Below are 23,406 nucleotides of genomic sequence, written 5' to 3'. Positions count from 1 at the left end.
CTTGGTGTTGAGGTATTCTAAAAGCTGTAAAGTATATTTGTGGGTGAGAAAGATAAGTACTTCAAGTTGTAAAATGGGTTTAGGAGGGGCATTAAGAAAGCAACTTGCTCTTAAATAGTCTTTGAAAATTATTTCATTGGTGTTGAGGTATAGTAAAAGCTGTAAAGTATCGTTTTTGGTCAAAAAGTTAAGGACTTCAACTTTGAAAATGTGTTTAGGATTAACAATAAAACTATGACGTGCTCTTCACTTGTATTTTAAATGTATTTGATTGTAATGAGGCATTATATAAGCTGTAAAGTAAAGAGGTGGGTGAATAACGTAAGGACTTCATCGATGGAAATGGGTTTAGGTGTAACATTTAGAAAGTAACCTTGTCTCCACTGGTCTTTTTATAGTATTTTTTGGTGATTAGGTATGCTAAAAGCTGTACTTTATAGTATTAGATTAAAAAAATAAGTACTTCCACTTGTAAAATGGCTTTAGTAGTTAAATATATAAATAATAGCTCAAATAATATTTATTATATATTTATTTATTTGTGTTGGGGTACTCAAAATATGTCAAGTTTTGGTTTGGATGAAAACGATAACTACTTAAACTTGTAAAATGGTGTTAGGAGGGGATAATATGAAAGGGAATTGCTATGAAATTGTCTTTGAACATTATTTCATTGGTGTTGAGTTACCATAAAAGCTTAACATTAAAGTTGTGGTTTAAAAATATAAGTACTTCAACTTCTAAAATGGGTTTAAAAAGAACATTAAGAAAGTAAATTTCACTGAAAAGGTATTTGAAAAGTATGTCTTGGTATTAAGGTATTCTAAAGTCTTAAAAGTAAATAAGTGTAATTATAAAACGAGTCATGCTTGTTGGAAAAGTGTGTTTAGATGAGCCATTATACTGGATCGATATATTTAAATGTGTTTTGAATTTTTTTATTGGAGTTGAGTTGTCCTAAAAGAATTAAAGTTAGGTTGATGTTGAAGAAGTTATGTACTTCAAGTTGTAAAATGGGCTTAGGAGGGGACATTAAGTATGTAATGTGTACTAAAAAGGTCTTTGGAAATTATTTCTAGGTGTTGATGTATCCAAAATCTGCATAGTTAAGTTGTGGGTGAAAAAGATAAGTACTGCAACTTGGAAAATGGGCTTAGGAGGGGACATAAAGAAAGTAACTTATACTAAAAAGGTATTTGAAAGTTATTTCTAGGGGTTGATGCCTTCTAAACTCTGTCATGAAATGATGTTGAGAAGAAAGTAGACATATTTTAGTTGTAAAAGAGGCGTATGAGGGACCATATGAATATAACTAGCTCTGTCAAGTTCTATTAAAATTAAGGCATGGTGACGTTTTATCCTACAATCTGTGTTGTAAAGTTTGGGTGGAAAAGATAATTACTTCAACATTGAGAATGGTTTTAGGAGGGACATTAAAAAAGTAAAATGATATGAAATGGGCTTTAAAAAGAATTTCTTTGTGTTTAGGTATCCTAAAACCTGTAAAGTATAGTTTTGGGTGAAAAAGATAAGTACTTCAAGTTGTAAAATGGGTTTAGGAGGGACATTAAGACAGTAGCTTGCTTTGAAATGGTCTTTAAAAAGTATTTCTTGGTGTTGAGGTATTTTAAAACATGTATAGTCGTGGGTGAGTAATATCAGTAATTTAAGTTGTAAAATGTGATTAGGAGGGTCATTAAGAATACAACTTGCTCTGAAATAGTCTTTGAAAATTAATTCTTTGTGGTAATGAATCTTAAAATCGGTAAATTTTTGTTGTTGTTGGAAAACATAAGTAATTCAACTTTGAATATGTGTATAGGAGGGAGATTCTGTATGTAACTAGCTCTTTAGTGGACTTTTAAAAGTATGTATTGGTGTTGAGGTACACTAAAAGCTGTACAGTATAGTTGTGTTTGAAAAACATAAGTACTTCAACTTGTAAAATCGGCTTAGGGGGGACATTAAGAAAGTAACTTGCTCTGAAATGGTCTTTAAAAAGTATTTCTTGGTGTAGAGGTATTCTAAAAGCTGTAAAGTATAGTTTTGTGTGAAATAGATAAGTACTCCAAGTTTGAAACTAGGTTTAGGATTAACATCAAGAATGTAACTTGCTCTGAAATGGTCTTTGAAAAGCACTTCTTGGTTTTGAGGTATCATAAAAGATGTAAATTATACTTTTTGGTGAAAATGATACCTACTTCAACTTGTAAAATTGGTTTAGGGGGGACAGTAAAAAAGTACTTGCTCTGACATGTTCTTTGAAAAGTAATTTTTGGTTTTGAGGTATTCTAAAAGCTTTATAGTTGTTGGTAAAAAAAATAAGTACTTTAAGTGGTAAACTGGGTTTAAGAGAGATATTAAGAAAGTACCGTGCTCTGAACTGGTGTTTATAAAGTAATTGTTGTTTTGGATGCGTTCTATAACCAGTATAGACGTGGTTAAGGATTATAAGTACTTCAAGTTGAAAAATTAGTGTTGGATGAAAATTATCACTGTACCTTGCTCTCACCTAGTCTTTGAAAATTATTTCTCGGTTTTGATGTATTTTAAAAGCTGTAAATTATATTGGTGGTTGAGAAAGATAAGTACTTCAAGTTTTAAAATGGGGTTAGGAGGGAGATTAAGAATCCAAATAGCACTGACATGGTCTATGAAAATAAATTCTCTGTGTTGAGGTATACTAAAAGCTGTATATTATAGATTTGGGTGAAAAAGATAAGTACTTAAAATTGTAAAATGGGTTTTGGATGAACATTAAGAAAGTAATTTGCTATGAAATGGTGTTTGAAAGGTATTTCTTGGTTTTGAGGTATCCTAAAAGCTATAAAGTATAGTTTTGGGTGAAAAAGATAAGTACTTTAACTTGTAAATTGAGTTTAGGAGGGACATTAAGAATGTAAATTGCTCCGAAATGGTCTTTGAAACATTTTTCTTGGTGTTGAGGTATTTTAAAACCAGTAAAGTAAACTAGTGTGTTAGGAACATTAGTACTTTAACTAGTAAAATGTGTTGAGGTGGAACACTGAGAATGCAACTTAGACTGCAATGGTCTTTGAAAAGAATTTATCGGTGTTGAGGTATGCTAAAATCTGTAAAGTATAGTATTGGATGAAAAAGATAAGTACTTCAATGTTGAAAATTAGTTTTGGGGGTGATATAAGGAATGTAAGTTGCTCTTAAATGGTCTTTGTAAAGTATTTCTTGGTGTTGAGGCATCGTAAAACCTGTAAGTTAAAGTTGTTAGTGTAAATGATCAGTACTTAAACTTGTAAAATGTGCTTAGGAGGGACATTAAGAAAGTAACTTGCTCTGAAGTGGTCTTTGAAAAGTATTTCTTGGTGTTGAGGTATCCTAAAAGCTGTAAAGTATAGTTTTGGGTGAAAAACATAAGTACTTCAACTTGTAAAATGGGGTTAGGAGGGACATTAAGAAAGTAACTTGCTCTGAAATGGTGTTTGAAAAGTATGTCTTGGTGTTGAGGTATCCTAAAAGCTGTAAAGTATTGTTTTGGGTGAAAAAGATAAGTACTTCAACTTGTAAAATGGGATTAGGAGGGGACATTAAGAAAGTAACTTGTTCTGAAATGGTCTTTGAAAAGTATTTCTTGGTGTTGAGGTATCCTAAAAGCTGTATAGTATAGTTTTGGATGAAAAAGATAAGTACTTCAAGTTGAAAAATGGGTTTAGGAGGGACATCAAGAAAGTAACTTGTTCTGAAATGGTGTTTGAAAAGTATGTCTTGGTGTTGAGGTATCCTAAAAGCTGTAAGGTATACTTTTGGGTGAAGAAGATAAGTACTTCAACTTGTAAAATGGGCTTAGGAGGGGACATTAAGAAAGTAACTTGCTCTGAAATGGTCTTTGAAAAGTATTTCTTGGTGTTGAGGTATCCTAAAAGCTGTATAGTATAGTTTTGGATGAAATAGATAAGTACTTCAAGTTGGAAAATGGGTTTAGGAGGGACATTAAGAAAGTAACTTGCTCTGAAATGGTCTTTGAAAAGTATTTCTTGGTGTTGAGGTATCCAAAAAGCTGTAAAGTATGGTTGTGGGTGAAAAAGATAATTGGTGGTGAGGTAACCAAAAAGCTTTACTGTACATTTTTGGAAGAAAAAGATAATTACTTCAACTTTTATAATATGTTTAGGAGTTACATTAAGAAAGTAACTTTCTCTGAAATGTAGTTTTAAAAGTATTTCTTGGTGTAGAGGTATCCAAAAAAAGCTGTAAAGTATGGTTGTGGGTGAAAAAGATAAGTACTTTAAGTTGGAAAATGGGTTTAGGAGGGACATTAAGAAAATAACTTGCTCTGAAAAGATATAATAAAGCCTTAAAAAAGTATTAAAAAATGGAGAGGGGAATCTTTGGGAGCCCGGGGTCCCTTGGGGGGCCGGGTGGCCCTTTGGGGCGCTGGGGGCCCCTTCGGGGTTGTGATGGGGGATCGGAACCGTTTGGGGTTGGGGTAGAGGTCCTCACGACACTGTTTAAATAGAACTTGTGTATTATAACGACCACAGAGTTTCATCCTCAAATTCTCTTCTAAAACCTCCTCTAAAATCATCTTTTAAATGTCTCTAACTGTTTCGCCGAAATAATTCCCTAAAATGTCTAAAACGGTTTCGCCCAAATAATCTCTAAACGTAATTTCATCGTTTTCCCTTTGTTTTTGGCATCTCTGTACTGTCACATTTGAAATCACTAAGAAACCTTTTCTCGCGTTAAACTCTTCATCTCTAAGATCAAAACATTCGCCGGAGTTACAATTAACCTTGCCTTCACCTGTCAGATATTAATAAACTTTGCCCCGGAAACAATTCTGGTCGAACTCCAACGATATTAATAAACTTCGTCCCGGAGACAATTCTCCTTGGGAACAATAAATTAATTCCCCTTTCGTGTCAAATCAATCAACCATGACATCATCTGTCACACGTGATCTAACTGTTTCCTATTTCTGGAAACTCATAACATTCGCCTCGAGCGTGCACGTGGCCAAAAAAACAGCAACAGCAAATAAATCGACCGTTGGAAATTCAAGTTATTGACCCACTTTTATTAACCACGTGTTCTCCCTAGGGAGGCTATGCCCATATTTGGTGTGGGCGTACAAGTATAAGATAGCTTTCTACTGGAGTTGTCGCAGAAACTTCAAAAAGGGCTCATTCGATTGGAACTTGGAATGACCAGTGCCCTTTTTATTCCCCTGGAGTTTTTGTTATATGATCTTTGGTCTATTTTGAACAAAATGGCTATATAAAAAAAAATCGATCGGACGTAGGCTACTTGGGGAAAAGAGGGTTGGGGGGGGGGGTCTAGTTACCATCGGATCACTTATTGACTCTTAAAAAAGGAATTAGAATTCTGAATTTCTAATCATTTGAGTCCCCTCCGAAGTTTATACGACAGCCTCTTCCATAAAAAACTCTGTGCCCCCGGGGCATAAGATACAACACTTCCCCCGAGATCCTGGGTGGGGATATGTTGACCTCGAAGTTTTGTTATATGATCGTTGGACTATTTCAAACAAACTGGCTATCTCAAAATTTTGATCGGATGAATTTGGGTAAAAAAAGGTGTGTGTATGTGGGGGGGGGTTAGATACCCTCTCATTACTGTTGACTCATAAAAAGATCAAATGAGCCACCTTCGAAGTTTTTACGACCACGCCTTACATAAAAGCTTTATACGCCCCCTGGGCATAACTTAAAACACTTGCCCCCGGGCTCTGAGGGGTTCGTGTCGACCCCAGAGTTTTGTTATCTGATATTTGAACTATCTTTAACAAATAGGCTATCTCAAAATTTTTATCGGATGCATTTGGTGAAAAAAGGGCGTGGGGGGCTAGCTGCCCTCCGATCTCTTTTGACTCTTAAAAAGTGAACTATAACTCTCACTTTCCAGACAAGTGAGCCCCCTCTGAAGTTTATACAAGCATCTCTTCCATAAGAACCATATATGCCCCCAGGGCATGATTTACAACGCCTGCCCCGGGCCCTGGGGGGTTATGTCAACACCGGAGTTTTTGTTATCTGACCTTTGAAGTATTTTCTAACAAAATATCTCAAAACTTTTATGTGATGCATTTGGTGGAAAGGGCGTGGGGGAGGGGGGTTGCTAGTTGCTCTCCTATCATTTTTGACTCTTAAAAATTGCACTCAAACTTCCGATTTCCATTCGAATGACCCCCCCCCCTCTAAAGTTTGTACGACCATCCCTTCCATAGGAAGTGCCTCTGGGAAAAAAATACATAAACAATACAACAGCCTTATGGCCTTATGACCTTTACTGTAGGCAATGCTATAGCGTTGCTACTGATTGCACCCCTTCTTGAAGATGTTTCTCCTCCTTTTTTAAACTTTGTTAATTTCCTTACAATAATAACTAGTAAAGGTAGCTTCAAACCTAATGAATTTTATGTATTTGAAATGAAGCCAAAAAAAAAAATCAAATTCATTTAATGCCACGATAACCGTTAAATGAGTCGAAATTAATGCTCTTGTGAAAGTGAAGTTGTGACAAAGTTGTTTTGCGCCTGAGTGAACAATACCAAAATTTTCCCTTGAAAACAATAAAGGATACTTGGCCAAGAAGCTGCTCCAGGACCTAAACTGGCGCAGTAATTTAAATGATGAGTCGACAGTCAAAATCTCCATCTTAATCTTCAAAACTAAATACACTGGACTGACTAGCTCAAACATTTTTTAGTTAGCTAATTTTGTCGTCAAAGTACCTAAGGCTGTAGAGTTTTTTTTTCTAACAAGTATTTGGTGACCTTTCCTTCTTTCCAGAAATGTTTGAAATATAATCTTTGACTTCTACCTTTACTCAGGGCCTTAAAAAGTCTTCTTTATTCATAAGGTCGATATTCCTTAATAAGTTGGCCCACCAACTAAGGGAAGCCAATAACATGTGCTCTTCTTTTCATCCTAATAACAAAATTTTCATAAGGACTGTCACCGCTAATTTGATTTTGCCTGTTCTTTACCATTTCGTATGAAATCTTCATTAAAAGAAATTTTGTAGTTCTTTTTAAAGAATCTTATGAAATACTTTTCCACAGAATCAAAGTTTGTCATATGAGGATTGTTCTTTAGGCTGTCAATACTCTACCAACCCTGACGTATCAAAATCAAGGCCTATGCCCGTAAAGAAACTTTTATTTTAGTTTTTGGCATTGGCAGCTTGATTTATTCTGGCCTTGACTTTGGACAAAATTTTGAAATAAGAGAAGACTCTAGCTGTCAGAAGTTACTGCAAGCCTTATCACCTTTAACGAAATCCATTTTCACATTTATTCAAATGTATTTCATCTTTCTGAATTCTAAGGTAAGAAATGTAGTTCATTAAATAATAACGTTTGATCGTCAAAAAATTAGACATTGTAGTCTAAAATAGTACCTGACTGTCTGAGGGTTATTTAAAGTATCTCAGAATATTGAATTCCGTAAAGGTTAAAAAAAAAATTAGAAGAGGGGGGAGAGAGACTAAAACTAAGTAATAGATTTAAAATAGCCGTTATATAGTAATATAAAAAGCTCAAACTTTTGCATTGATTGTGTTGGGAGGCGAGGGAGGGGGGCGGGGTTACATCCCTTATACCACCAATTCAGTGTCTCCGGGCCGCTCCCATCATAGTTATACCTAGGTCTAATTTTGAAGAAGCAGCGACTTTTTTTGTCCAAATTAGTGAAAATTCAGTATTAACATTTCAATCTTTTGGCTAAAAATCAACAAAAAAGACAAAACTGAGTAAAGAATCCAAAAACCACCTTAAAATGGTCATTTTTATTTGGTTACTATTTTCACGCATAAGGGAATACAATAGTGAAATTTTGCTTTAACTTCACTACTTATTATATCTGTATATTATGAGCACGACCAATAATTCGGTTGGAGGGGGGGTTAGACTGAAGAAATTTAATGTCAAAGATAAATAAATTGAGATTGATCAACCTTCACTACAAATATATAGTCCAATGCTTGTAGTGAACTGAATTTGGTTTGCAACCTCCAAATTTGGTTTCTCAAACAGTTTAGAGAGTGTTTCTTTACTTGAGCTAAGGCAGTAATCGCTCTAACTTTGGCCTTGGTCGGGATAATACAGACTGGGTAGAATGCTGCTACTTGTTAATCAAAGCAGTTTGGTGGCCTCGCAGATAGTTTTCTCGAACACTTGTTATATTAGAAATTTTTATACCGGTTGGAAGATTTTTACTAAATAGTGTCTTTGCACTACATGCAAGAGAGTGATCATACGTAAAGCTTGGAAGCGGAATATTCTTATATTCTGATATCCGTGATGAAAGGAATAATACCGAAGAACAGTGTGAATAGCTTCAAAGATACCTGAGATTGTCTGGTTACTGCTTTTTCTCCATTCCAACACTATTCACAACACTTTTCTTTCTTTTTTGTTTAGCACTGAGTACGAATTGGTGGAGGTCCTTTTCGAAATATTTGCTTATTTCTTCTTCTTCATGGTTCGCCACTGGCTGACAAAATTCTCATTTTTTCACCTTTTTTTTATTTTATTTTTCATTTTGTTATTTTCTTTCCTCTCTGAGTTTCATTTAAAGGATGTTGAAGCTGCTAACCCTTTAAATAAAATTTTATAATAAATTGTTAAATAAAAAAAGCATCGGGGCGAGCACTAAACATCAGGAAAAAAAAATCACGTTAATAACCGCAGATTTCATTGTGCATCATTTCCATTTGTGATTCGTTGTAATGGTAGTTTTCGCATATTTTCTTAACGCCTATTTTATTGTGCTTCATCTTCTTTGATCATTATCTCAGACACTTTTTCGTTGCCTTTGAAGTAACTTTTTGAAATCATTGCCAAGCTATCCGAATTAATTCACTGTCTTGTATAATTTCGCACGACGTCATAGACACCAAAAAAAACTTTCCAGATTTTCAACAGTAATTTTCTTTTGCTTCAGTTACGTTGCTATATTATTCAGTAACAACCAGGCATTTTCAATTGCATATACCCTCGGAAATATTTAAATTACGCATTAGTATAATAAAAGTATTATTCTCTAATTTCAAGTTATATGGTGGCATTTCAAAAATTTCAGTTGAACTAAGAAATTATGGGGTGAATTTAATTCCTCTCTCCTGTTTTGATTTTATTCTATCAGCAGATTTCATTCATCATTTTAGTTTGCGACGATGTGAGTCTCGCTATCGCTTGTCTTCTAACCGCAGATTTTATTGTGCGTAATTTTCGTTTGCAATGTCATTTGTGACTTATTGTGATGATCATTGTTGCATACCTCTAAGCCAGAGATCTTGTTCTACTTCATTTTCGTTCATCATTGCCTGGGCCATTTTTTCCACGCCTTTTGCTTTAGCTGTCTGGGTTCTTAGCTTCTTCAGGAAGCTTTAGCTTCTCCCAAGCTCCTCTTGGTTCAGTCTTTTCATCTTGAAAGTTTCAAGTTGGCCGGATAAAAACAATGTTTTGCCCAATTCCGGGGGTCACGAATCGATCAAACTCAATCTATTTCAAAACATTTTCTTCTCTTAGGTCCTTTTTGCCGAGCACAAATGAGGTATATTATGGACATCACGACTCGATCTGCCGTAGAAAAATAAAATAAAAAAATAAAGAAATAAAAATCGAAAATGAGGTTTCTAAGGTCAGCGAAAAACTGAACGAACAAAGCGAATATTTCAGGAAGACAATTGCATCCCTTCTTCAGCGCTGTTAGAGAAATTTGAAAAAAGGTACCAAAAAAAAATATGGATGTGACGACTCGTATAAGAACAAAAGGGACAAAACAAAACAGCACGGAAAGCCAAGAGAAAAATAAATCAAGGGGAACAAAAATTGGAAGAATTTAAAAAAATTAATAAAATCGGAAATCCACAGACAAACAAATAAATAACATTCAAAATTATCAATGTATTCGCTGCGTTCTTGTCCCTGTCTACGTGCAGCTTTAGAGCCGATCAGGACAAACCTACCTGTGGTCTTGCAAATTTTGTTCAGAAAAATGTTTTGTTTTTTTAGCAATTTCTGGACCCCATTTGGCACAAACTATTTTTTTTACATTAGGCTCCCCTTGGCCAGGGACTTGAGGCTGTAACCTTGAAGCTGATAAAGGGCAACAGGTTTTTGGACAATTACCGCTGAACTCATCGCCTTCCAACGAAAATGAATTGTCCCCTTAGACTAAGTACCGATCCTTTTAAGTTTATTCAAGCCAATTGGAAAAAAGAATTTTAATCCCTTTGTAGAGCCTATTTTTACAGGGAAGACCATGCCCCTAAATCAAAATTCTTGTTGTACAATAGGGGCCAATGCACCCAGGACTTAAAATTTCAAGTTTCTACCTCTTCAGAAAAAGAGTTATATTTTCAGTTCAACGATTTTTTTTCTATTTTTTGACTTGTAGTCCCCTTGTCCCAAGCGACTTTTTGTACACATTTCAAGCCAATTCAAATTTTTTTTCATTTTTAAGGTGTCATGCCCCCAATAAAAATATTTTCTGTACATTAGGGTCCCTTTGACCCCGTGAGTTTTGGGCTTAAGTTTTCAGCTGTTCAGAAAAGAGCCTTTTTGGCTCTTTTTCGGGGAAACCAACTTTTTCTCTTTTTTTATGTGCTTTTGGGTCCTCTTAACCCATCCATTCAAGGATGTGAGTTTTGAAATTCCCAGAAGAAACAAGTTTTTCGTCGTTTTTGGTCGCGTTTCGGAGGGGATCATGCCCATAATTTTTTTTTTTATATTACGGTTCTCTTGGCTCGGGGACCTATGGCTGTAAATTTTATACTGGTCTGGGACAGTGGGGCTTTTGGCCTATTTCCAGGCCCTCTCATACCCTCCCTTTTTCAAACAAAGCTTGTGGTCCCTTTAGCCCAGGCAACGATCCTTGAAAGTTTAAAATTTCTCAAAGTCAAATGGAAAAAAAGATTTTTTACCATGTTTGAGCCGTAGTTTAGAGCGTGACCCCGTGCCCCAAAACTAAAATTGTTCTTTTGCATTAAAGCCCACTTGACCAGGAACTCACGGTTTTAAGTTTCTAAGCGTTCAGAAAAAAGTTTATTGGCCGTTTTTATGGCCATGTTTTCAGAGGAACCTTTTTTTTCACTTTTTGGGCGAACAGATGCCTTTTTGACTCAAGCCACTTGGTCTGGTAAAAAAAAAAAATGGTAAAGAATACACCGTGTCCATCATCAAGTATGACATTTGGTTCCCGCTTTTTCTGAAATACCCGCGTTCATGAAGGATATATTTTTCTGTCTCACTGCAGCACTTTGGCCGAACGTCATGTTCAGCATTCAAGTCAATTTGGACATCACTTTGAAATAAAACTCTTCCAGAAACAAGTTCCGATATTATGCTTGAGAAACTCAAAGCTCCTAGTCCAAGAGTTTGGGATATCCCCGTAGAGCTGATCAGGAGCGCAAGGAAATGGAAGGCCAAATCTTTTCAGTTAACTATTTTGTCTTATGGCTTCCAAATTTTTTCTATGATTATGCTTACTGTTATTTTGATAACTAAAAGATCTTTTATGTATGATCCGTGTTAATACTTACCGTATTACCCATGGTATTGACTATCTAAACCCAAATTCCTTATATCAGTTTTCAAGGTATCAGACAAAACGCCAGCATACGCATAACATTTACCTGCTAAAACTTGAGTGAAGCATAGGCAGGAATGCCACCCCTAGTGACTTATCACTATTTCTAGTGATTTTGTTTATTGCCTAAACAAAAAACAAATCATTAAATCAGCACATAAATCACTAGATTATTGAAGAAAATCACTAAATGAACCAAACAATCACTAAAATCTAGTAAATTTTTCTTCACCGAGTGGCAACCCTGATCATAGGAGGTTTTTAGTTTTGTTAAGAAGGTCTACAAGCTATGAAACCACCTGCCAGATGACCTTGTTTGTGCTGAAAGTTTGTCTCTGTTTAAGGAAGATATTGTAGGTATACTGTTTTACTCAGCGCAGTATATTGATGCATTTTCCTGGAGGTTGTTTAATCGATTAGAAGTATTTTTCATGTTTTCTCTCTGTTTTAGTTTTTTTTTTTTTTCTTTACCGCTAGCAATGTTTTCTTTATGTTTATTGTTTCTGTGTTTATTGTATGTATATTGTATGCTATTCATGCGTTTCCTTTTTGTTTATAGTATTTTCTTTGTGTTACAACACGCACTGAGTGCTTACCGACTGGGTGAAAATAAATAAATAAAATAAATATAGTATGAACTAAGTTAACACATTCAATCCTTACCTGAACTAATCTTTACCTGAAATTTAATCTTTCCCTGTGAGCAAAACTGTATGGTCCTATTAGCTACACAATTATCCTGGCCTTCTCAGCAAGAGACATTCAGAAACTTTTTTCCCATTAGAATTTTGAAGACAGCTTCTTTCAACTTGTTAATCACTTTTTTGAAGAATTGGATAGTTGTAAATCTTCAAGCACAACTTTATTTATATTAGGCTCGCATTATTCCGCATGTGATTTGTGAAATTTAGAAATGTTCTTGCGTGGCAATCTCAGAGCAACACCTTGATGGTTATTGACCGTTTCGCATCAACATACAAGATGTAAAGAAGAGAAATCTATCTCAAACCTTTAGCCCAGTAAAAATAGCGTTTGAGGTCAAACAAATTGCAACAAAAATGATTTTTGCACCAAAAAATGCAAAAAAATCAGGAGAACATCATACTAAAAGCCCACCAAAATCTACCGATGGTAAAAAGTTTGACAGGGAAAAAAGAGGGGAAATAGGGAAAATTCTGAAAAAATGCCAGGACCTCTGATTTTAGCTCTGTAAATACCCAGTCCTACGTAGTTCAAGTCACAGAACTTGAATTCTGCATCAGAGTTATTATATCACACCACCGGGAGTATCTGATAGGGTTAGCGGGGGAAACAGGAGAAAATGAGGAAGACTCAGATTCGCTCGATTTCATCGCTGTAAAGACAGTTTCTGATATTATTTGAGACGCAGAATCCAAATCTTCCTTCAGAATACTAGTTTTCCCTCATCGGAAAAAAACTGGCAGATGGTGAAAAGTATGGAAATTTATTTTTCTTTCTTTCTTTTTTTGGCTGCGGAGCCCATTTCAACAAGGATTCGATCACAGTATATTAAGAATCATCACGGTGTATAAAATTGGTGCAGATTGATTGTGCTTCGGTGAATCTCAGACTTAAAACAAATGAAATAATAAAAACCTTAAAACAGGTACTTAGTTGTTAAAATCATCGTCAAGGTCAATGCTTTCTGAATTTTGGCCGTCGTTACCATGACACTCGGCACATGCTTTTGTGCAGTTAAGTCCGTTTCTTTTGCAACTGCAATGCTTTGTTTCACAACATGAATTGCGAGCACGTCGTACCATTCTTAATAGTGCTTCGGGTGCTGGCTTCGAGTCCATCGTTACAGGTAAGTAATTGGATCTGTGTAGCCATTAACCCAAGTTATATGGGTCCTTAGTAGCGAAGTAACCCATACAGTCCATGACCTGTAGGAAAACCCTGAAGAAGTGAAACTTCGCAGCTGACAATGTCGGAAATCATCTTGCTGGGTAGGCGACCGACGTCAAAAAAGCCAGTTTTGAGACAAACATGGTGTGACGCAAGTCCTGAAGATTGGTATCAGCTTTAGCCCTATAAACAAGCAGTGTGAGCTTCTCACCTGCACTGATGATCTGATGCTTTTCGGAGTTCTTCCGGCAAAACACCGCCGCATTTTTTCGGAATTCTTCATTGATCTCAGCCAATAAAAGTGACACTGGCTTTCCTACGCCGTAGAACCTAGAGGTCGTATCGCATCCCAGGAAAGCATGGATGGGCAGTATGACCTCTGCGACTTCCCCAAGCTTGCTTTTTAGTTCTCTTATGTTGTAGAGTTTGGATGTTCCCGGCTTGGTCTCTGCTCAAAAGAAAAGTGGGTAGCTTCCTAGCTGGCAATGGTGAAGCAGCAAGACGAGCATGTCTGTGTCATTGCCAACAAGACAGGTTTCTACCTCAGAACAACTTGTCACTGTGGCTGTCGCAATTGTGAAATCTGCATGACATGAAGCATACACGACGCGACATCCTAACGAGCTTAGCAATCCACCAAGCAGGAGGATAAATTTTCCCTTGTTCTTCAGGTTGTTCAGGAAAAAGTCTTTTTTGAGGGCTACCGTTGTTGTCCCAGTAAAGTCGATATCAGGTGATCTTCTACCTTTCGATCTTTTCAAGTGAGTCTGGTGTTTTGTTGATGGTGAATGTTCATATCCGTCGAACAAAACCGTAGCATTTCCAAAATGAGCTTTGATATAGCTAGCGTAGGCCAGACATATTTGTCCAAAAGTATCGCCGGTTCTCCAAGGCAATTTATGTAGGAGCCATCCTCCATCTACAACATATTTGTAACTCGTTGAAGGATTCGAAGAAGAGCCTTTGATCATTTTCCAGAGGGTATTTGAGAGGGAAGCCTTGTCAGCTGTGCGTAGTAGTTGGTATGACCCGACAAGTGCAGGAGGAAAAGAGCAAATTTCATAACCAACAGTATCCCACAGATCCTGACCGTCGGCAGTGGCTACAGCCGCTTGTCACTGGAACAATAATGTTTGGTCAATCTCGACCGGCTCACCATCAAGCTTCGGAGCCGACATTGCAGCCATAGTTACGACTATATCTTTTCTTTTGAGTACAATAGTCTCTATTGGTATTGGAGGTTTAACGTACGGGGTCACTACTTTTTGAGGCAAAAATGGCGCAAGAGGTTGCTATGCCACTTACTGGAGGGGGAGAATCCCTCTTAGGCCCAAAATAGTTGGGTTTCTGCGGTTACTCCAACGGTTCCGTATCTACTAGCGTGATCGAATGGCCACAGGGCCACTTTTAAAAGCCAAGGGTTACCGATGAGATTTCTAGCTATCTCTTTAGACTCAACCTAGGCTGAAAAGTTAAAAGCGTATATAGTATAAAAAAAATCTTACTGTATTCAAGACACGCTACAAAAGAACTGACTCAAAAAAGGAACTCTTTCTTCCGGCCCGCTCCGCTAGCCGCGTGTCTGCGACGGGGTACGGGGTGGTAATGATTTTTTCCAGCAAATCCGAGGGCTTACTAAGTCACTGGTCAACCTCCCTAACTGCTCAATGTATGACCTCGTAGTCTATTAATCAACTACGCAATTATGCGGACATAAAATGGCGTCACAAAATAAAAGGAAAATTAATAATTATTACTCGGGGAAGGAAAATAATTAAGGGGCCAAAAGAAAGGAATCTGGGAGGGACATTTATCTGAACAAACTGGGACCAAGGGTTCCAACAATTGGCTTTCCAACCATCCCTTGCAGTATGTGCAACCCAACGTCTTTTGCTTTGTCGACGTTGACCTCTGGCGAAGCATTCACTCCGGTAACAATATTCATTAGCTCCTGACCCCTATTGAACGGCTGCAAAGGCTCAAGGAACTTGAGCAACTTCTGCAAATCTTCTCTGTCTCTCAATATCCTTGACCCCGACGCATCAACGGGCTGGTCGCTTGTGTGGTAAACAGATCCGTTTAGGTATTGCATGATTACATTCATTTGAGCTCGCAGTGGCACAGATAGTGTCCAGATCGACCGCTGCGCTTCATTCATACCTCTCCCTCTAGTGAGACCGCTAGAAGACTTGTTCTATAACAAGGTCTGCTGCCAGTCCTCACCACGAATGTTCGGTTCTGTTAACAGAAAAGTGACCAGTTTGGAACTTCTCGTATAATTCTGGCTGCGATTCTTTCAAACTGCAAGGGTTTGTAAATGAAGACGGGCTGATTTAGCATATGCAGTTCGACCACATGCCGCGAAATAAGGAAGCATACTAAACCAGCTCTGAAGATACAGGTCGAAATCTCCAGTCCGTTCAGCGCGAACTAACATCCTAAGAACTTTATTCATTTCAGAATACTGTTCAAGCCACAGTTTCGCAGTCCTAGATTCGCTAGCTAGCTCCTTCTTTGCCGGCTCAATTTCTGTTAAAAGTGAAACCACCGCTGGAGACGCGGAAAGGTCTTCAATAGAAATATTTTCGGATGTCAGCTCTGTATAGACACTGGCTGCGCTCACCATTTGGGGTGCGGGTTGACTTCGTAAACCGTCGGCAGTATCTTCGAAAGCACAGGCAAAAAGTAAGATGTGCAGAGCTAAGTCAAGAAGAGAATGTGCCCTCATTGCTCTAGAAACTGCTTTGCCAGAGATGAAGTGTTTTACAGTGTTCGGTGCGTAGATCTGTTCAAGGACTTCAACCAAACCTGCTTCTTCCATAAGATAGCCCATACACCCAAGAAAACTCATTCTTCTATGAAAGGACCCAAGCATCACTACGATCTCTTTCAAGGGGCTACTGATAGGCGACGATTCAACCATCATTCTCTCTTTCCAATACAGTGGTTGGTCGAAGGTTACGACAGGAATGTGGTTCAGTTTCTTTGCCTTCTCAGCAATAAACATCAACGTTGTGTTGATGTACGTGAGATCGGTTGGGTTTAAATCAATCATAGGGTGGAAAACTATCGATGACCGCTTCTGGGTTTGTCCAGCATGAGCTGACCGCATTGTACCTGACCAGCCGACTGGAGAACCTCGCAGAGCTAGCTGAGAATTTACCCACATGATATCAAGATGTCTGCCATTGTCTCTGAACTCTGGAAGTACCAACTCTACGTAAGTGAGCTGATTTGTAAAAGCAGTATGCTTCACATAAGGGTAGATCGGTATAGCAGTTTTTCTATAATTTCTTTCAAGTCAAAATCTTTTCTGGGAAACACGCGTAACTCTTCTTTGCCGCCTGGCGACTTAACCTCAAGAATAGCTATACCATGTGAAGTACCGCGCCCATCTAGAGTGTTAGCGTTATGATTGTAATTGCCTGCAATATACTGGACAAGAGTGCCTCTTGGTATGTTGAGTTCTTGGTCGGGGCTTTCAGCCATTGCCGCACATCTTTCAAATCGGAGGGTTTCTGCATAGCCAATACAAAAGCCTAGGCTGCTCAGTGTGTCGACAACGTCGCGTGAACCGAAGCGAAAATGCATAGACTCACCCAACCCCAGTTGCATTGGTGCAATAATGCTTCGAGGTCTGGTGTTTTACATTATTGCCTGCCCTATTGTACTGACTACAAGTTTGGTGTTGTTGTGTTTGATGAAAATCAACAGGAAAAGCCGTAGGGATGGAACAAGGAACTCGAGATTGTCCTCTGCCGAAACTAAGGTGGGTATTTGGTCATATTCTTCTATGAACGATATCACAGTCTTTATTTCGATCTCCCCTATTCTTGCAAAAGCTTTCGCAATCTTGAATTTTTCTTTCTCCGGATTTACGTCTTTTGGCAATTGGTAATAAGCCTGGAGGATGCTCGCTGCCGCTTCCCTAGCTTCTCGCTACTTTACTTCACAAGAACTTAACGAATGGTCTTATTGTCACCACAATACTCAACTAGAGCTACTTTCAGATAACTCCTGCGTTGTGGCGTCAGATCCGTTTCGGCTCAAAACTCCTCCATTTTTATCGAAATATCGGTCAGTGTAACCTGCACATCGTCCCGACCGACAAAGAAGTTCGCAGCTTTGTAAAACGCTTCTTTTCGAACCTCCTCGGAAGGTCTGCCATTTTTACACTTCTTTACTTCAGGTTCACCACTTAATTTCGAATAGCGCTGAGGCAAGTTTTTTCCAGTCCGGAAGTTCACTGAACAAACTGTGTGATAGATAGCATCAGCTGCGTGGAGATCAGCAGTAGCTGCATTTAACCTTCCCAAAATACTGGTCGACCATTCGTCTTGTATTTTTGAACACATAAGTCTAACACTGACTTGAAATGTGTCTGTTCTAACAGTGTGGGATGGCCAATAGCCTGGATGACGCAGATCAGCAATGACAGGGGTCGCACGAAACAGACAGTCTTTGTCGAATGCGAATAAAGAACTTGCAAAACGTAAGGATATACTGTTTCTTTCTTGATTACTTGCTGAATCACTTTCATTGCAACGTTTAAGACTAGAAATTCTTCTTTGGTTACTGAAGTCTCTTCGACAGTGAGCATGAACCTTGTCACCTGGGTTAACTTCGACAGAATCACCTCTTTCTTTACTGGCAGCATTAATTGTGACGGCACCTTTGCTTCCAAGCGTAGAGAGACTGTTATCATATCCTTCGCTCTGAAGACAGATTGCACATTGTGAAGCCATACTCGTCTGAAATGAAGATACGAAAGATTCAGTAACAGAGAGCTTGATGAATAACTTAATTAGAATATTAATATTAATATTAGAATATTAGAATATAATTAGAATATAATATTAGAATATTATATAATTAATATAATTAGAATATTAATATAATTAGAATATAATATTAGAATATAACTTAATTAGAATATTAGAATAATATTAGAATAACAGAGAACTTAATTCAGTAACAGAGAACTTGATGTGGGAAGAGGACTGAAGCCGCAAATCTCCTTTATTATTATTATTATTGTTATTATTTATTGGAAAACCCGTCATACAAAAAAGGAAAAGACAGAGCAATAAGCAAAGCAAAAAAAAGCAATACACATAAACTTAGGAGTTATGCATGTGGTTTTTAGTAACGAACGCTGGAGCTAAGATCTCAATCAGCTCTTAGAACAAATTACACAAAACGAGAAAGAAAAACTCAATTATATACTGCTCTGTAGGTACGTGACATGTTTCTTTTTTTTTTAGACTCCTAAATACTGAACAAACATAAATAATATGAACATCATTGCATCAAGCCGCAATTGGTAAAAAAAATAACCCAAATAATCAGCAGTGAATTAAAAAAAATATACAGTAGATGTAGATACTCATATCTACTAGTGTAAATATTACAAGAAACGGTAAAACCAATTAAACGAATCAATTCCCGACGCAAGCACAAAACTGAACACTTTACACGACTGATAAGATGTTGTCAGCACTCCCTGTTTGTGAAATTTTTTAGTTGGATAATTAGGGAGATACGGAGCAAAGAAATTCACGAGATTTGTCCTCTTCTTGTAGAAAACTGAAATTGAAGCACAAATTGAACAAACATAGTGAACTGTTGTCAGTGAGGTAACTAACACAGTTTCCACGGATTGATCATTTCAAGCATTAAGATTCGGTTCCAGGAGTCGCAAGATGCCGTTGGTAAAAATAGAGATAAAATGTCACGAAACTGAGTATGGTAGTCACTTCAAAGAGAAAGAATTCTCAATGGTACAAGATAAACAAAAAATGACTAAAATTCTTAAAGATTCGGGACAAAAATGACCAACTATTCACAAGAAAACTTACCTATTTTGAGTATTCAGCGCGTTACATTTTGGGTAATTCAGTCGCTGAAGAGACACTAGATGTCAGTCCAGATAGATAGATAGATAGATAGATAGATAGATAGATAGATTTATTTTCCATATATCGGTAAAATAATTACATGACAATCTAGAAATCCCCACAAAGGCTCCAAGGCCTGTAGGAGGGGGATTATGAAAAGATCAAATAAGCATTAAACATTTAAACGCTTAAGATTTAAACAATATAAACATAACATTAATATTTAAACATATAAACATATTCATTTGAACTTTTAACATGTAAAGTATTTGCTTCATAAAACGAAAAAAAAAAAAAAAAAAAAAAAAAAAACAAGGACAGTTCAATAAAAAAAAAATAAAATTAAAAAAAAATTTGCAGCAGGCAAAAGTAAAGAAAATTAATTACATGAAAAAAAAAATATTTTTTTACTAGTCTTTTGTAGGTGCCAAACGAGTGGCATTCACGAGCCGAATCGGGAAGGGTGTTCCATGTCAAATGACACGCAACAAGAGGATTAAAATCGGATCTTATTGTTGGTGTATGGGGAATTTGGATATTTAGAGAACTACGGAGTTGGTAATTTTACCGATCAGATACAAAAGAAGACGTAAACCTAAGGGACCTAGGAATATCACCATGGAGCTGAAGAAAAGCGAAAGACGCACAGGAAAGAATATAAAGTTTTTTAATATCAAGTAACGGTTTAGTTGCCAGAGAACTCGTCACTAGATGTCATGCCGAATGCTAAGTTGTTGATTCCAGGCCTATATCCTGCTAGCAGGATGGTTGCATCTTACCATCGCAATGACCTGGAAAACCAAAATCTCCCCTTCTTCCCCCCTTTTCCCCCTCGTAAATGTTCAGGGGACAGAGTAATCGTGATTCTGATGCAAGATTTTGCTGCTACGTTAAAAATTACATCGGAAATCATCTTGACTTGGATCAATCCAAACACTTCTGGATTTTTCAAAAATTCCCCTGGTTCCTCCGTTTTTCCCCTGCCACGGATTTTCCCATGGGTGGATTTTGGCGGGCTTTTAGTATGTTATTCTCTGATTTTTCTACACTTTTTGGTGTAAAAATCATTTTTGTTGCAATTTGTTTGAGGTTGGGCCTTTTTTTGCGCTATTTTGACTGGGCTACTAGGCGAAATGAACATAGAGAGAAATCCTAGGTCCTAAGGATCTAGAATTATTTAACTTTATCTCAAACCAAAAAGAAATCTTCTGATTCCCGTGTGTATGTTACGCAAACTGCAACACGCGTTAGGCTATAATTTTTTGAAGGTAGTACCTTTTTGTCAAAGTAGTACTTTTTGGTGGTTCTGACTAATGCCAATAATTCTGTTCAAGTGGTAATTCTGTCCTTATGGCGCAAGAATGTAAGGATATATATTTTAAGCCAATCAGAAAAAAGTTTGCCCTTTTTGGTGCCGTATTTTTGGGGGACCCAGGCCCCCGTTAACGCTACTTGGCTTAGTGACTTACAGTGCGAAGCTGCTCACGGAAATAAAAATTGGCCCTTTTTCCGGATATCTATTATTTTTCCTTCTGCATTGATATCCCATAACTCTAAGATCTAAAGATTTAACTTTCGAACCGATCAGAAAAAACAAGTTTCTTGGCCCTTTTTCGGACATCGTTTTCAGGGGGCTAGTGCCCCCAATAATTTTTGTACATCAGGTTTCTCTTACATTTGCAGCTGCTAGTCTCAAAATGGTCAGAATCAAAAAGATCTTTCTTCCATTTCTAAGCCCCCTAACACCATCCCACTTCCTAGCTTCAACCCTTAAAAAGAGCACTAGATTGCTTCACTTTTCAATCGAATAAGCCACCTCCCAAAGTTTTTCGACATCTTCTAAACTAAGTGGTCAGGCAAAATATAATACATAGGAGGAAAATGGCTCTTTACTAAGGCAAAACTTTCTAGAATTAATGTTGAGTTCATTAGCGAGTAAAAGACCACCGACAGTGAGAAACAAGAGATAAATTTATTTGACAGGGAAACACATAACATGGCTTAACAATCGAATAACTGGGAAAGCAGGAGACTTATGAAGATTGTTATATTGGAAAACTCAGGTTTGCACCCCAGGTTTCGAAAGTTCCCTATGAGTTGCCTCTCTAGGAAGAAGCACCAATGGATTTCTAGGAAAGTCCTTGTCCCTCTGCTGTGTATCTAAGCTAAGAACCATTTATTCCTTACATTATTTTTAAATCTAGGATTTTACCTTTTTTGGAAGAGCCTCTGAATTTTACTAATTTTACACAATTATATGAAGCAAAAAAAATATTTCACTAAAACCGCAATAATTGCTGAAATATACAGTACAAAAATCGGTTTAAAACAGTAAATTGCGATTCGTCGTCAGGAGGATGAACTGCTTTTTGGTTGGTCCCAGATTGAGGACCACAAAGCACAATCTTTTGAAATCAATCATCCTTCATCGGTAAAACGTGGCCTATCTGTTTCAAACTCCCTAGAAAGTTGGATTGAACTACATTCTCCTAAAGGCATTCTTATATATTCTTTGTAGATTCTACATAACACATTCTCCTATTGTTTTTATGGTTAATCAAACAAGTACCTAATATAATCCGGAGATAACTCCTCTGGGAAATATTTAACAGATGTTCCTCAACGTTACAAACCTCTGACGTTCCATTGCTACTGTTGACCACTTTCATTACCGCGGCCTCTAAGATTATAATCTTAATTTGAATACTTATCTTCCTGCTCTTACGTGGGAAATATGCCGGACAATGTTTTCATGTCCAAAATTTACTTCGCAGAGTGAAGCTCGGTCCCTGGTATTAAGTTATTGAGCATGAAAATACAAAATTAAATGTTTGAATACCATACCATACTGTCTGAATTCATTTACATTGCCTTTTTTCCTCTAGAACAGATACGGCCATTGCATCACTCAATATACATTAAAATTGTATAAAAGTAATATAATTCTTGTTTTTCTAGATTTTTCGTAAGAAATATCCATCGGTTGCCAGTCTTGGACTAATGCATTTGGTAGCAACTAATCTTTGTGTCTGGCTGAATGTGATTGTCCAGGAAACAAAGCACGAAATCCTTGAATTCCTAGCCAATCATGATCCTAGTACCGACGGACATTTACGTGAGTAGTTTCTGGTTTTCTAGACCAATTTTTGCTCTTTTGAAAAAAAATTTTGTCCATGAAGCCGTTATTCGGTTGCCATAATTAGGCAGATGGCGTGAGCTACTCTCCTAATTTTACAAGAGATTAGACTGATTCGAAGAAAAGGAATTGAGTTTGCCAAGAGATTGTTACATGCTGTCTTTTTAACACGGTTTTTCTTTTAGTTTTAATGACCAGATGTGGGGACATTCTGATTGCAGCTATTCATTCTGCTGACTAAACCCAATCAAGTTTAAATTAAACTTAGTTTCGAAAAAAATAGTACCTATCTCTTTTTTTGTTATGGTTAATGAATTCGCTTGCTGTAATAAAAAGGAGGCATATTTGAACTTTGCAGCCCTGTTTCTGTATTTTTTTTTTTTGGTCACTAACAAATTTACACGAAGGAAGATGTTCTAGGTGATTTCAAGAGGAACTGCCAATGGATAGCTTTATGTTGTCGTATGGACAACTGTTGGCGTTCCTGTCCCACATTATCGGATAAAAGTTTCTTTTCTTTTACATATAGATTTACCTATAAGAGAACTTTATATGCACTTTAAACTCTTGTAGAGGTTAGCCTGTTTTCAATGGCAGATAGATAGATAGATAACTTTTATTTATCAAACAAATTACATGAATAAATTATTTTCTAACCTGGCCGACGGGGAGCAGGGCTCGATGTGTCGGCCAAAAACATAAAAAAAAAAAAAAAAAAAATTCCGAAATAACAAATAAAGCAAATCAAAAATTAAAAAAAAAAGACACACATGGGAGGAGATAACAGAGGAGGCCACCCCAGCGCGAGAACACCCCAACAAATTTCATACTAAAATCCAAATTCACCAATCCCAACATCCAGGCAAAGAACAATTTTTGAAATATGTTTTTTCAAAGAAAATCGGCTCTTGAA

The 23,406-nt window shown here is 37.0% G+C and overlaps 1 protein-coding gene across 1 annotated transcript in view; it reads left to right on the top strand.

Annotated features, from left to right (window-relative positions):
• LOC148945314 (proton channel OtopLc-like) overlaps window positions 1–23,406 on the top strand; it is a 66,972-nt gene that overhangs the window by 9,990 nt on the left and 33,576 nt on the right. Inside the window, exons 2-3 of the mRNA XM_089098999.1 lie at window positions 7,166–7,326; window positions 22,316–22,472. Coding sequence (XP_088955125.1) covers window positions 7,166–7,326; window positions 22,316–22,472 — 318 coding nt within the window. The remainder of the gene's footprint in view (window positions 1–7,165; window positions 7,327–22,315; window positions 22,473–23,406) is intronic.

The sequence above is a fragment of the Artemia sp. Qi Xiang Cuo genome, chromosome 13, assembly GCF_049724085.1.
Source record: "Artemia sp. Qi Xiang Cuo chromosome 13, ASM4972408v1, whole genome shotgun sequence".
NCBI lineage: Eukaryota > Metazoa > Arthropoda > Branchiopoda > Anostraca > Artemiidae > Artemia > Artemia sp. Qi Xiang Cuo.
This window is presented reverse-complemented; position numbering and strand designations above follow the sequence as displayed.